General features: G+C 34.9%; 1 protein-coding gene across 3 annotated transcripts in view; it reads left to right on the top strand.

Moving 5' to 3' along the window:
- LOC138307227 (neuroligin-4, X-linked-like) overlaps positions 1 to 16,646 on the top strand; it is a 186,947-nt gene that overhangs the window by 78,874 nt on the left and 91,427 nt on the right. For 2 of the 3 annotated variants that reach the window (XM_069247866.1, XM_069247864.1), the window contains exon 1: positions 10,680 to 11,516. The exons of the other annotated variant lie outside the window; for it this stretch is intronic. In XM_069247866.1, coding sequence (XP_069103967.1) covers positions 11,069 to 11,516 — 448 coding nt within the window. In that variant the 5' untranslated portion in view covers positions 10,680 to 11,068. Of the gene's footprint in view, positions 1 to 10,679; positions 11,517 to 16,646 lie in introns of those variants that run through there. 3 annotated transcript variants of the gene reach the window in all.

Here is a 16,646-nt window from a genome sequence, read left to right as displayed (position 1 = left end):
CCAGTCATGTTTTTAATCAAAACGTTCTTTATTCAGGGTGTTCGGTTTCAACATTTTCCTTTTAGCATTTATCAACTAAATTGATACTTAGTCTGACGTTTTTAAAGATAATAAAGATTCAGAGAGAGTTAATAATCCCCCTAAGGTTGTTTAGGAACACTAAACATCTGATTTTATATTGAGTTTTGATATATTCTATCCAAGATGTTTTGTTATAGATTTGTTAATACTAGAAACGTCCATAATGTAAATTGTATCTTGATCATATAGCTATTGACGCTAATTTCTACTCCATGCAACAGCATCTATCGGTTAAATATTGATAATGATTGCGACATCCACAAAAGGATATTTTTGGGAAAAAATGAATAGATAATGAATAAGTCGTTGAAATGGGTGGACGAAAGCGTGCGAGTTATTGCAATTGAGAGGAAACTAGATTGTTCGGGGAAATCATATCTGGGCCTTGTTATTCAAGACACAATTAGGCTAATTACAGTTTAACTACAATTTTCAAAACAATTTAATGTATTTTATTTTGAAACATAAGAAATTATAAAATTTTTGGTCGAGTTTAAAACATAATCATAGAGTTTGCAGAAAATAGAAGAATTCTAACTCCAGTCGGCTTGGGTTTTCCACTTTCTCACCATGCTTTCCATTTATTACTAGAATTACAGACGAGAAAGAAATAAGTAAACGATTATTGCAAATAGTGAATGGTCAAAATCTATCTTGTAACATGTCCGTGCGTGTTCTCCCAACTTGCTAACAGCCGTAGCAATTTCAATGTGCTCTATGCAGTTTGAAAATGTTCTTCGGGATATTTTACCCGTAAATAATATGATCCTAACAGAGTACTATCTAAAACCGTAACAATGGATTGTACACTCAGATACAAATGCCCATTCTGCATGTATTCTATGTATCTTAAAATGCTCCAAAATGGTTTTTTTTAATATGAATGTATATTTCGCTATCTTTGGAGCCTGTAGCGTGATGCAAGCGTTTATAGAGTTTGTATGACCCAATCCGGGACTTCCTATCTATCTCGCGATATCTTTATATTAACAAAAAAAAATGAAAGCGTTCTTTCCGGAGCATTTATGTTCAATAATATCTATTTCATGGACCATTTTAGAATTTCTTGGAATATAAATCTCCAAATTAGATGTCTGGGATGTTTCTCCTGTGACCTTCCGCGGTGAACGGCTTTCGATATGATTTTACAAATTACCTATACGCGCGATTTTGTTTTAATCAAACACATGTACATCCCTCGGGAAAGATGTTATTTTATACACATGCGAACACATGGACGTGAAAAAGAGCAGACTGTGAAATAATTCATGTTAATTTCGGTTCCGAAGACACGCTAACTTACCTGGAGTCACGCTAGATATGTAAACACAAATTGTCAGATAAAACCAAGCATATACTAAAAAAAATCGACAGAAGAGCATATTTTTTCATTTTCAATGAATTGAATGTTACATGTTCCATTTCTAAATCTAAAATCATATGGATGAGTTGTGTCCGGTCTTCTTATACTACATGTACATGTACCTTCTCTCTAAGAATATCAATAACCTATGGAAGCTTAAAACATAGGTTGCTTCAAATAGTATATGCTTATAAGAGGTACATGTATATTATTTTGAATTATGAGTGCGTGGTAAGTTGTCATTTATCATATATAACATGTACTACTTCTTAATGAAATATAAAATATAGAATATAAATGTAGAATATTCCTAGTCAATTTTGTCTTGTCATCTTTGTCATATCTTTAGTATGGTAGTATGCACTTTAAGTGGTAACTCATATTCAACTATGAAATGATAAATTGTGTATTGTCTTTCATGTGTGTAATGTCATGTCATAATGGAAATCAATAAAATATAAATAATAAAAAACTATCAATAACCTGTATGGATATAAAATGATGAGAAATTTCAGATAGTATTTTAAGAAATTGAATGTCGACGCTGTAATCACGAAGTTTCACGAATATTCCCTAACTCAAGGAAATTCTTTAAACCTATCCACGGGAAAGCATTTCAGAAGCTTCCATATTTTGTTCCGAATGTTTTGCAATGCTGTCTTATGGAAAAATTGTTTGGATTTTTCTAAAATCAAATAATGTTGATGACATTCAGACCTGTTATGAATATATTCTGTATTTCAATACGACATGATAGAAGAATCGTTCTGTGATTTCTGTAATACTCTGATATTGTCATTAAGAATGTGACTTTTCTCTCCTGCATTGACCCACATTCATGAAATATGAATCATCATTGCAGCTGCTAGTTCAGAACACACTACCATGTTTTATTTGCACTTATTTATCAATCAATCCCCAAATCTAATTTTCAGTTTATATTTTGTGCTCGTTGCACGGCTTTCTCCAGTTATGGTAAAGTAATTATATTTGTACTATATACAGTTTTGTAAGGTCCCTCATACAGACGGATGTCGTAATTACCCGTATCGTATCGTTCTAGTCGAAGGTGTTGAGACACTTGACGAAAATATCCCGACATAAAAACATTGTTGAGGTTCTTGAACAAAGCGTATGAAATGTGTCTGAAGCTTTCAGATATAGATAACCTAAACACATCGTCTAAAGCATGAGACATTCTTGTATAGTTTAATCTGATGTTAAACTTACCATCGTGTTAATAATAGGAAGGGAACTGTGCTAGAACGACATATACGACATTCGCCGTTGTTTTTAGTTAAAGCAGCGCTGTATTCAAGTACTTAAGCCTTTATACAAGATCTGAAAGTGGGTCGTCCTGAATACACAAAATGCAGACATGCATATTTAAAAAGACGACATTTTTGTGAATTCTTAAAATTCTGTCAACCCACCTAACCCTTTCCTGTTCCCAACTACATGGTCGTTTCTACTTTCGTATTATCTAATTTTCGCTTCCAACAATATACATGTATAGTAGTCTAGTAAGAGTTGCACTTACCGCGATTAATCAATTTCGTTTACTAGTGAAAATATTACATATCTACTCAATGTTGATAGAAAGAAAGGACTGGTCACTTGGGTGGTCAGCACATGAAAGACCAATGATGGCGCCGCCCAGGGTCTGGCCGGAAACTACTGAAAGATTAGCCTAAGGAGCTAGTGACAAGCCAAACTGACAGCTAACGTATAAGTACCTGTCAAATGTGACGAGATCAATTTCTGTTTTCTTTTTCGTTTCTAGTCGGGCTATTGATTCTATCGATGCGTTGCCTAGCAACTAATTCCTTTTAACTAAATTATATAGTGTGCTTAACAGGAGAGCTCGCATTTTGTTATAAGTTCGTGTTATTCTTGATTGGAAAGGACACTTGGCGATAGGACTTGCACAGGTGTCGACACCGAAAGATTAATACAGTGTCGTACAACGTTATGATTGGCCGGGGAATTTCCTTGAAGCTATTCTTTATTTTGTTAGATTAGTTTGTATCTTGGTGTCAATTCATTAACATGTTTTATCTTTGTATTGAACTCTCTATTCTGTGTCTTTTGAATGCTTACATATGACCTGCTGTAGTTTAGTTTTTTCCTCCATTCATTCACGAGTTTGTGTTATTGATGCCTGTGGTCCGAGGTCATGAATAATCAGCTACTCAAATAAGTAGCATTTTTGTTTGTATATATTCACATCTTTTTTGCCACTTTGTTCGCACGCTGTCGTTTCGTATTAACGATTCCTGCGTACGTTAACGACCTACTTAGCGTGCTAGACTCATCTATTTGGACACAAGTAACGATCCTGTATAAATGTAATCTACGAATACCGAAGCGTTATGTACATACAAATGTGTTTTGTAGATCCCAAGGACCTGTTGTGTGTTCATCGATATTATTCATCTGAAATAAAAAAACCCGTTATGTATACGGAAATAATCGTTTTCATTCAGATGTTTACGTAATCTTCAAGTAATGGTTTTTAGCAATTTCTGTTCTAGCAATGATTATTTGAACGTATCGTATGTCTCAGTCTAAACCGATTTTGTATATTAACATATATTTAGCAGACAATACATATTACAAACGCAGATGTCATTTTCAGGTCTTTTTGAAAAACAACATGTGTGTTGGTGTCTTGGTTTATCTTCCACTAATCATGCTAAATACCACATTGGCTTCTCTATATAATCCCGTATATGATAGTTTTTATGATGCTTCCTTCCCTCAGCAAAAAAACAAAATTCATATTCAACACATTTTGAATATTTCATGAATATTATATCCAATCTTTGGGGACGCAATTTAAGGTCATACTCTATCCTAAAGATGCTCCACCGCATAAATGACACAAATCATTTGAACAGTAATTGATGTTTAATTAAGGAATATATTTTTTTTTATTTTGTTGAGGTTATGAGGGTATTTACAGTTTGACTATTCAAGTAACAACAGATTCGCCGCACATTTTGTGTTATTATTATACACTGATAATGATTATAATGATTTATTTTGCCTTTTGTTCATTCGGAATAAGTACGTCGTATAGGACATAGTGGCATGGATTTTTTTTCGGGATGCAATTAATTGTTTTTAATATTTTTATCCTGAAGTAAAATTAAAAGCTCAAACTTTTCAATGTTGGTAATGGTGAAAAGTGACGAAAAATACTAATTCGTCTGCTCTGGTTTTCAATTGAGAAAGAATATTAGTTGTCAACGGTGGTGCATCTTTAAAATCAGGTTTTTGTAATAAGCATTATATATTATTTATTTATTGGTTAAAAACAACATTAAAGACACAATCTCTCTAGAAAACTGCATCAAAATTGTTAGTAATGTTACTAATCAATTGTTTATATTTGGTTGGGTTGAATACCAAACATAAAACGCCTATGAAGAATATTGTCACTTCTATGACCATTACAAAACTCCTAATGAAAATCTAGTATTTTGTTGGGTAAAATACCAAACTATGAAAAATATCGCCACTTCTAGAACCATTACAAATGTCACCAATCGAATCCCTGTGTTTAAGAGTCATTGCCCGTATGCTAGAAGTCTGTAAACTCAATCTTCATCAATATTTACTTATTATTCCTATCGGTCTAAGAAGGCGTTAAGATACCACTAAGCGCTGGGCAGATACCTGAAGATTACTCTTAGACAATTTGTGATGGTTAACTACAGTTAATGTGGCACCGTGTGATCGTCATGCCGGCCCTGACCATTAGCTCTCCCATCGATCCGCACATTTCTCCTACTGTGATAAGTGCATGCAACAAGACGTTCACTTCCAAGAAACTGCGTTCATCACATTGTCGCGTCATTACCTGTCAATGAGGCTGTAGATGTACGGTTCGTTAGCGCGGGAAACAATCCGACATTTGGTGAGGAGCAGACGACCATCAGTTTGTGTTACAGAGAACCTGTTAACTCAATAGAATCGCTCAATAAAGCGGGAAAATGGGTTTTAGGTCTAGCGTAAGTGTATTTTCATTACAAGTGCTTGGGCGGAGCCCAAATACGCTTAAAGAAAGTTAATGCTGAAATATGTGTTTAAAACTTTGGTAAGCGCTCGCTAGTGATTAGTTGGCCACGTAGTAAGAGTAAAAGGTAACTGAAGTATTTTTTTTTCTTTCTTCCATTTTGGGTTGGTTGACAAATATGCATGAACCTTTTTCTGGTATTTTTGTCTCGAAATATGTTCGGATTGATGTTCGCTTGAGGTTTGACATGCTCTAAAAGTACAGCCTGGCTAGATGTTTTTTGTGTTTTTCTGCTGGTCATGTAAAATTAGTTGTGGAAACCTTTTGGTCTATGTCCATATCATGTACGACGCCCCTGCTTTATGAATTGGTCATAACGCTCTGTCTGTGGTTAAAATATGACAATTGTCGAAAGACATTACTTTTGTATATTAGTCACTAGGCAGTGCCTAAGTTGTTCCTTTCGAGAATGTCCTGCTAAAATGCTAGACATGGACATGTACTTTTGATTTTATTTCATATCATTACAAAATACATTTGCTTTTATTCTCTTTACAACATACTAATATCGCGTTTACAAGGACCAAAAGGTCGCAGATATAGCATCAACTTAAATAAAGATATCTTAATGCTAACAAGTATCAAATGATGGAATAAAAATGATATTGTGTTTCAGAACAAATGTTCTAAAGTGATGTAACAAATCGCCGATATAACATTTCAACCTCTCAGCATTTCCGAATGCCTGATACGATAGCACTCTTGTACATCAATACTTCGTGATCGAGAGTCTTTATGTTACGTTTGTGAAATTTCCTCGTTAAAGCAATTGATCAGGAGGTAAAAACCTGACTTTTCAAAGAGAGCCTTAAAACTGCTTTAAACATTAAATTCATGAAAATTCTGGGAGTTTAACGGATTGGAGTAAAACCGCCATTTACTATTGCTTTTATTGGCCATCGTCAACCAGCAATCTATCCGTTAATAGACGCCATCGATCCGGGGTTTAAAAGGCGTACGGTGTTTAGTTTGGTAAAACACACGTCATGCCATAACGTGGCGAAGAGTGGAGTAAAACGATAGAATTTTATACGTCTGCAATACGGTAGAGTACAGCTTCTTTAATCCGAATGACACTTTTACACAACGATTACGTCCAAATTCCCGTTTAACACTGTACACAAACTATAAATGTATAGTGTCCAACTTCTATAATCTGAACACCATTTATATATAGTTTTACCTATTGAAATCACGTTTAATACTGCCAACGCAAGATAAGAAGACGAATAATCTTCATAAAGGCAATTGGCGGGATTACATTCCCTATTTCGCCACTATACTGCCCTGCTACCCGTACTGAGTGGATTGCATTAACGGCATATGAACACCTTAAGTCATTTAAAGACGAGACCTCTACTGCATGCAATGCGTTGCATATGATGTGTATTTTTGGGAGACTGTGGTATGTTTATGTTTTGTGTCGTTAATAGGGAAACGTGTGCCAAATTCTGTAATGCTATCTATGTTCCTCCTGCAAAAAGACATGAGTCTCTCCATACAGGCCGCCAACGCGGCTATATACGGTGATGTTACATGTTTCGCAATCGTTACAAATATTCTTAATAAAAATAACGACAGATACGAAAAAGAACCATGCCGCCATTGTGATATGCGTGACTCTCAGTTGTACTATATAACGACATAGATATACCCTTTTCTGTTGATGTGTTCAGATTACTATTTACATGTATATCAGACTGGAGCAGACAGTTAAATAAAACATGGCGTGTTAGAAGAACCTATATGGATTCATTGGTATCCGCGATATGTACACGAACTTTTATATATATATATATATATATAACAGATCGAAAGTACTCATCAATGGCGGCCGCACGCGCCTCACTCTACACTGAAACGACATGCCCAATTCTGTTAAAGTACAACACGCAGACCTGTTAAAAACGAGTATATGTCTAATTCCGCGCAAAGAAATATCGAATTTCGTCAGCGAATAATTTCTAAACTCAAACGACATATTCATTAACGCGCTCGACACTAGTGGTACATAAATCTTCTTTTTATGTCCGTAGAAATTCTTATTAAGAGGCCTTAAGCGAAGGCCAACAGAGTTATGAATATTCGATATTCCTTGGGCACGACCTTCCGTAACATAAAGGAAGGACGATGATGCCGATACCGGAGAGGAAGTCTAGCACAGATATAAACCGAGGCAAAATGTCTATTTGTTATACAGAGGAAATAGACCGCAGATATTTGAAACTGAACGCTTCCAGCGTTCTATCAAATTTTATCAATATCTTGCACAAATCAATGGAAGATCGCACGAGCAGTTTTAAACTGATCATCGTGAACACAAATCTACAATAATGTATTAACCGAACAGACATATTAACTCTCAGATAGTAAAATGAAAGAGTACATGACTATTTTCGTTTGATCAATATATCATTTTCCGAATTTAATTTAAGATAAAGGTTATGTGTACCGTATGCTTAAAAACTACATTAATGAATAAAAAGTTAAAGCCCATAGTAATAATCATTAACAGATTATATTTCTTCACAGAGAAAAAATCGGAATGAATTAACAAATTTGACTTCAATCAACAAATAATTTTATGGAAGAAACGCTTCAATCGATTCTGGTGAACACTCACTATGTCTAGTTAGTTGATGGTGCAAAATAATTAAAACTGCATGATATATATCTGGGAAGTGGCGTCACTGATATTACCGATTACATTTACACATATAGACAAACAGAGATAAGGAAATAGCTCGCTTCGAACTACGGCACAAACATGATAACGATGCATTGAGTGGTCCTGATTTGATTGTGGTTAAAATTATTCGTTGAACTCCCTGTCCCCAAAATCAGTTACATTCTAAGTCATCGCGTATTACTCGTTTACAAATAATTACAAGTAAATGCTTTTCAGTATATTTATCCTCTCTCGTCCAGCATTTTTTTATCATTCTTAAGGTTTTATGAATGTCAACGTAATACATGTTACATCTGCAGCCATCTCCTCTTCCATTCCATCTTTTGTTATTCTTGTCTTCAAATATCACCCTGTCCAACTTAATCATTTATTTAATCTCATTTAGGCTTCAGAAATTCAGATACAATCAGCAGTATAAAATCGCATTCGAATTTCTCAACAAACTGAAACGGGTATTATAATTGTAACAGTGTTTGTAAATCATGTGGTCAAATTTACCGTTCATGGCCAATTTCAGGTCCACTTCGGGAAGGAAAATGTACTGTTATTAACATTTCACGGCACTGATTGCTTTTCGCACCATTCCCTTAATACAATTATTTATATTTCCGAAGAACGTTTTAGAAACACACTGCATTCTGTATTAATTTCCCGCTCGTGCCCTTAGAGTTACTTACATGTACTTGTGATCTGGTTACGTGATATTCCTTGTTTGATTTCTTTGCTGTGACTATACGGTTCAGTGAGGTTACACTATTGGCACAAGTTCTATATCCATTCGCTTCCCAGTAAATCATACACGTATCCTACTTTTTAACCTTGCTAGTACATGAATAAGGATGCACTATAAAATGATAAATCGTTTTTGTTCCTCAAACTCCTCCATTTTGTCCTTGTCTCCTTTAGTACTTGATCTATAAATCAAACCCACTCTACCATCCCTTTTTCCCCTAGCTAGTAAATGCGACTGACTCCTCCACGTACAACGTCAACATTTCCCCCATTGCGACTATAAACAACGTGAGCTAATTATCCTAAAACATTAATTAATTAAATTGCGTAATACTGAAATACAGCAGATATACTGTAATGCATATCAATGATCATTAGCTACAATCTTATCGCACATGACGGTCATTAAACTCTTGTACGCGGAACTTCAAAATCATCCATCAAATCGAGAATAGCATCAACAGGCTTTGCAGCTCAAACCTATTTTTTAATGGGAGTCATTTCTGAAAATGTCGTGAGAGAAAATCAGTTCTGTATTTACAGCGTCTTAAAATGGGAGTCGACTAAATATTGATTTATACAAATAACTAGAGACGCTAGTCATCCGTCAGTCTTGTCACAATCGGACTAACTGGGTAGCATCATCACACGGTCCAACTACCGCGGTAGGGTTGTGTACAGATACATATTATTATCCTTATCACTTAACATCAATCCCGCATAAAATAAATACGGATCAGTCTCGCAGAAAATAAATCGTGATGTTTACAAATGTTTCATATCCATGAATCCATTGATATGTCAATAATGTCCGCCTCATTTCTACAAATGAGCCCTTTTTTATCAGAGCAGACGTTTTTGCCATTCCCCCGACTCTAGTAATCCTCAACCGCTCGTGCCGCTGTTTACACGATCATTGTATATACACGCGCGGCCACGTGCTCCGCGTGCTCGCGTGCATTGGTATCTCAGAGACTCTCTATGATAAAATTCTGAAAAGCGTGTGTGTGAGGCCGATAAACCTTTAGGTTTGTAAGATACAGTCTATGTTTTATATGTATTTTATGGTTTCGTGTTGAACAATAACTAGTTGTGATGCATGTATTTAAAAGAATCATATCGCTTGTCTATGATTTCGCCTTCTCTCTATTTGACAGTCTATGGTTATTTCCCTTGGTTCCACACTGACACCTAACTTAATCAATCCCGTCACAGCTTGTCGCTTGATACCATCTACAATTAGAATTATGTTGTATTGTTTGTAAAGTATTGATCAGAATAATCTGGCAGGGGAGGCGTGAAAAAGTTTTACAATCCCGCGAAAAATCGTTTCATGTCAACAACAACAGATACGCTACTGATAAAACGTTCTATTATGTTGTTTTCTTGATTTTTAATTCACGTAAAATACATTTATTAATCATTATAGATTACACTGACAAAATGACGAAGGCACTGTCGATGAGACTTTCGTAATAAAAAGCACATATGTTTCTTGTACAGGGTTATCCACAATAGATGACACTGAGTTTTTCTATACATATACAAGACTGTATGTAAAATATTCATATCCAATATGATTGTGTATGAGACAGTGGCTTGTATTGATTTAGTCATCAGCCTTTCTTTCCGACCAGTCATATATTTGACTTTTACTAAGTTACCATTCTAATCTACACATCACGAGTGCGCATGCGCAGCCTTGTATATCCCGCGCCAGCGGAGAATTAGACGAGAGTTTCTTTTGACACTGTTTGGATGTAATGAGTACAGAATTAGACACGCGCATAAGTTGTAGATATGAATTACTCCGTTTTAGGTCGAGAAACCACGCTTATCATAAGACTAGAATTAACTTCCATACATTTCATGAGAGGCTTTGATCGAGGAATATACGTAGCGTAGGAACAGCCACAGCAAGTATTGATAGATCGCGAGCTCTGCACGCGCTGTAGCTGCCGACCAATGTTTGACAAGTCTGCTATGTGCCTGCTACACAGTTAAAACGTATTGAAGTTACTGAAACAATGCTAGGTAGCTATGAAAGAGGACCCTTTCCTTTTCCCAGGTTCTTCTTGAATCGTTCTATTTCTATTGTTTTCGGAGGTTTACTGCACCAAATATGGGAATGCGTGTGATAATCTACTACTTGCTGCTTAGTTTTATCCATAGAAGCGATCCGCACGTGATTATCAAACAACGAGGACAGAGTACTATTCCGACTCGGTACGGTCATGTAAGAGGGGTTCTGGTGGAACTACCCGTCAAACCACCGGGCGCTAGTTTACAAAATGTTGAGGCCTACCTCGGTCTGCAGTTCGGGTTTTTAAGGTCCGATATCTTGCGATTTATGGCCCCTAAGGGCCCTGTGGATACGTGGAGAAATGTGAGATATGCGGACAATTATTCTGAGCCTTGTCCTCAGAAAAAGTTTAGTCGCAAGGAGTTGAGGAAGTTTCTACCAAACGGTACAATAGAGCATATTCATCGAGTGTCACAGTTCATCAATAATACGTCAGAGGAATGTTTACATCTTAATATATATGTCCCAACGAAACACAAATCGCAACGTAAGTATTGTTTTATTACATATAAAATGTATAAATATTCATATATATCTCAATTCTATTATAACGAAGACAGACGTTGTTCTTCAACGGAAAATCAATCGTTAAATCACATCCGCATACGTTTTATGTTCATTCTAAGATTTTGTTTCGTTTTAAGACATGACACTGGTTTCATTTTGAGATAAATGACGTTCAATATTTTTTTTTAAACGCCCATTAAAATTTATAATAGCTAGGACCTCGATTACTATTAGAAATCAGTCAAGTGATTGTTTAATCTTTTACACTTTATTGATAACAAAAGTCAAGACTAATGGTAGAAAATTACGTTTAGTAATAAGAGACAAACCATTGAAATGTTCTCAGTGTCGGTAATACATAATTGATATTTTATATAATACGTGTATGAAGTTTATACACAGCACCTGTTGCTGGTTGTAAGCATTAAAACTAAGATAAAGATACTGTGTTTTATCCGTCTTTCTATCAGATGATAACCATTGGACGCACCCATGTAGCTATATATAGAAAAATGATGCTGAAGTCTTGTAAAATTCTATACTACCCCGCGAAACATTAAAATTTACGAACAGATGTACAATATCAAGGTTTCAAAACCAACTTCACAATAGCCTAAGAACCATTCAAACGAGTAGCAATAATCCAATTCATCTACTTAGCATTCTACGGGGTTCCGCGTCAATGCAAACTAAACTCATTTTGAAACAAAGTCAGATTATTCATGAACGGCTTGGGCAACGGGGGTGTTTTCAGTGCGGGTCTATCAAAAAACATTTGGTATATCCTGGCCAAGTTTCGGAGATATGTTTTGTTCTCCCTTTCTCCTCTCTCTCGTATTTAAGGACTTCGTCTAATCTTCTTCCAAGCTCGCTAATAACAGACTTGAACACATTTTCCTCGACAATATCTCAACACTAGCAGAAACGGAACTCCGTAGCGTGCTCAATCGTCTTTCATTATCCCTTGGGTAACTAAAACAGGTACAATAGCGGATGTTAAAGAAAGCATGATAGCGTATGTAGCATTCCAATACAATTTCTAGACTGGAACATCAATTTTATCCAAGAATTGCGATTTCAGAAACGTGAAATTAGATTAGTTAAGAAAATGTTTGCTCAATGATGTCCCTATGGGAGTAGGACAACATTTGATATTGGATGGGAGGTAAATGTTCTATTTCTGTTTTATTTCCCTTAAGACTAAATTCAGCATGTGGTTGTTTTTTTTTTGTTTTTTTTTGTGGTTGTTTTTTTTTTGTTTTTTTTTCATTTCCAAATAAACATTGACGAAGAATTGTCCAAATCACATTTTAAACAACTTTCTTTTAATGTTTTAATCTTTTTTCTTTTTCGTTTTGCTTTTTTATTTTGGTTTGTTGGTTTGTTATTTTTGGTAATTTTTTTTTATTTTTTTTTCCACAATACTTACTGCGTGACTATAGCCATGTAGTAAACCAATTGGCAATTGCTTCAGTAATTAGTTTTACAATAAAATCTGTAAACAATCTTATAATTACACTAAACATTTTTCATGCTGTAATGAAATCATATAATTGAGCAGCCTGTTTCATATAAATGAGTACTTGGCGTTTTGCTCTATCGTTAAACCAGGACTTTACATTTGTTCCTAGCTTTATTTGATATAATGTCAAAACAAACTCTACAAAATATGAAATAGTGAGAACATGGAATATTGAACAAAATTGATACTAGATGATTATAGTTTGTAAAAGAGATAGAAACATGAAAATAATGTTATATCCAAAAACTTACAAATTGAAGTCATATTCCGTATTTTCTTGCATATTCTTTATATATTGAAAGTACTCTTTGTCACTAAGTATATCAGTAACATTATACACCGATTAAATATACAAGTGTAGCACAAATGACGGTATGTTGTTTGTGGACATCACTCTTTGGTTATAATTTACTTTGCAGACACGAAATTATTTACCTTCTTAATTATTATTTTCGTTTAAGTTCCAATCATCTATCACTCCATAAACTCATTAGTAAACAGGGGTATTTTGATTTAAGATGCATTGATGCTTGACATGAAATGTGTGTCCCGCTAATACGGTCGGATTGAGATGTAAGTGCAATGTCAAATTGCTCAATTACTTTAGGCTTATTTGATTGCCTGTTCTCCGGGTAAAAAATAACGTAACTTATTTGTCTAAAACCGATAAATATTCCTCAAATGTGGGTTGGTTTCCTACGAACCCCGCAGTAATTATCGCTCTGATCACCAGGATCACGAGGACTGCCGAGCGATCGATTTGGCGTGATTTCCCTACATATGGCTGTCGACGTTCGCTTACGAGGATAATTGGATAATCCTTACCATTATTTGTTCTATAAAGAAAATAGGAAATTCACATAATTACGTTGATTTGTTAACGCTGGTGATTACCAGGCAGAAAATCTGCATATTTGTTACAGTGCTTTCATGTTTATTGCTAACAGTGTTATTATTTTTGAAATTGGAAAATTTACACAGCGTGGAAGATGTCGTGTACGAAAGCTCATTCCTAAGTAATAAATCAAATTTTAACGAATATGTACGACTTTTCGATATAGTTCAAGTAAAATGAAATTATAAATTGGGATATAGTATTTCGCTGAACTGCAGAAACTCTGTGATAAAAATAATAGAAAAACAGCACATTGAACACTATTTTGTTTACTTTAAAATAATTTGTTTGCGTTACACGCGATCTATTGCATGAACCAAATGTTTAATAAATTAAACTGTTTCTATATTGTTCAGGTAACTTTGTGAAAAAATTGTCTGTCAAGCGGTTTAGGTAACTTCTTTGTCCGTTTAACGCATGTATCTTCATATTGATAGCATTTTTGCGAGTTCAGTTCCCGATTTTCTCACTATAACCACAGTATAGAGATGATGATAATTGAGCAGGATGCATTGAGGGATAAATTAGTAAACTCGGAAAATATAAATTTTTCAAAGCATTTAGAGCACATTGTCATGAATTTGCTTAGACAGATTTTAATTTCGTCAACTCTTCAATCCTATGTCACTCACATTAACTCACAGTTCTCTTAACCTTGAAAAATTATATTTAAACATGAAGTCTCTTACGTGTTGAGTTATTCGCAATCCATATGTCGCATAGTTGAGATGTTTTATTCCAGAGAATGTCTACGCTTTGCAATCTCCAATTGACTTACAATAATATGTTTGATCGTTTACGTAGCAATTATCTATCCTTTGAACTCGGCCCCTATGTGTCCTGTATTGTATTTGAGAGTACACATTTGCCGATGATTAATAACACTACAAAATAGGTTGACTACAATTAACAGCGCCTTTACTTACATACAAGCCTGCTCACCTGTTCATAAACATTAACACCCTCGCCCTGATGCTAATGGCCATTAATAAACCACTTGGAACGCATCGGCTTTTTACAATCACTGGGTGTTCGGAATGCCTCGCCTCAAACTTGACTTATTTTTGTATTAATTTGACTCGAGTACAGCTGTCTTTGCAGACCTAATTAGAAGGAACTTCAAAGAGAACAACTTAATTAGTCACTTGTTGAACAAACAAATCTCAGATTGTCTAAATAATTGGAGAGATCCACAAGGACTTAATTAGCTTCAAATGAAATCGGTCAATATTTTGAAAAAAGTTTCATTGTAAAGATCGATGGTTCCAGCTCTATTATATTATGTGGTAGTCTTTCGTTTTGTACTTAGCCATTTCAGTAGAGTATATGATTACGTAGTACAATTATATAATTTAGGTTTTGAACATTAAATTGAGAAGATATTTTTAGTCAATACTATTTGATTATTTTAAACGTTTATTTCTTGCGCTGAGATTTTTTCTACCAACGCCATCTCTGTAGACTACTACGCCATTTTATGTTTTTTGTTTTGTAAACGAATTGGTAATCCATCGGTAATGTTCGATGTAAATGGTGTTTTGATGTCTTCAATCCAAAAAGCAGCGCTGTTTATGTTTTGATTCCAGTATCAACTTGGCTGTAATGGCCTCTGGTCTCAGAGATATAACCTAGACGTCTAGGTCACTAAAGGCCGGTAGTGTGACCGACCATCTCTATCTACCGTCCAGCCAACATCTTCCTCATTAACGAACTCTTGCTTCTGCCCATACCATCCGGCAAACATATTTGTCATTTTGATTCTTAAAGCTTTTTGCTTTTACATTCTTGGTTTGGTAATGGCGTTCTCAGCAATGAGATTGAATCTGTGGTTTTCCTTCACGAATTCTGCTGTAAATTTATCTATGTAGCTCGTCATAAAATAGCATGTGTGTGCGTGCCATTATGTCCCGTATCGCCTCCCTATATTTGATGAATATGAAATATGATAGTATCACATATAGCAATATACGTTTCTTGTTCCATATACTGCTGCAAATCATTCATACAATATGTAGCATTTTTTCATCTAGCTGGAAACTGGTATATGTAAGACGTACTAAGCGGATCCATGAAATGTTTCTGGGGGCATTGCGTTGTATTTACCATTTTCTTTGTTACTTCATTTAGATATGTCCCAACAATGCTTATCTCTTTATCATTTATAATACTCCAAATGCCTTTTAAAATCGTTACGTGTAGACGTCGTATATGTAAATATTGATTGTTCATACAAGGATATTCATTGTCATACGATTTAAATTCGAAGTACATTTAACAATTAATAAATATATCTTTCAGTAATTCAATATCGATCCATTTGCATAATTATGTAAATATTGATTGTAGAAGGAAATCCGATGTGATATCTTTTTTTAATTCTGAGTACGTGCTACCATTATCAAATATATATCCTTCAGCGATTCCCTATGTTACATCATTGTTTGAACAAGGAAATTCGAAATTCAATAAGTTATACTTTAAAAACTGAGCACATTTAACCTTTTTTAAAGATTTCCTTGATACAATAAGAAAACCTCTACGTATCATATATATATATATACATGTATATACAACTTATCCACAATAGCATTTGTCCCATGGAGTGGTAGCCGTCACTGGCTTAAGCTCGTATGCTGTGTTGTGTTTTATTTGTTGTAAGCATATACAGGAGATTTATGAGCAAGTTGGGGATA

This window comes from Argopecten irradians, chromosome 14, assembly GCF_041381155.1.
Source record: "Argopecten irradians isolate NY chromosome 14, Ai_NY, whole genome shotgun sequence".
Classification (NCBI taxonomy): Eukaryota; Metazoa; Mollusca; class Bivalvia; order Pectinida; family Pectinidae; genus Argopecten; species Argopecten irradians.
The sequence above is the reverse complement of the archived record's forward strand: the minus strand, read 5'-3'. Positions and strand labels throughout refer to the sequence as shown.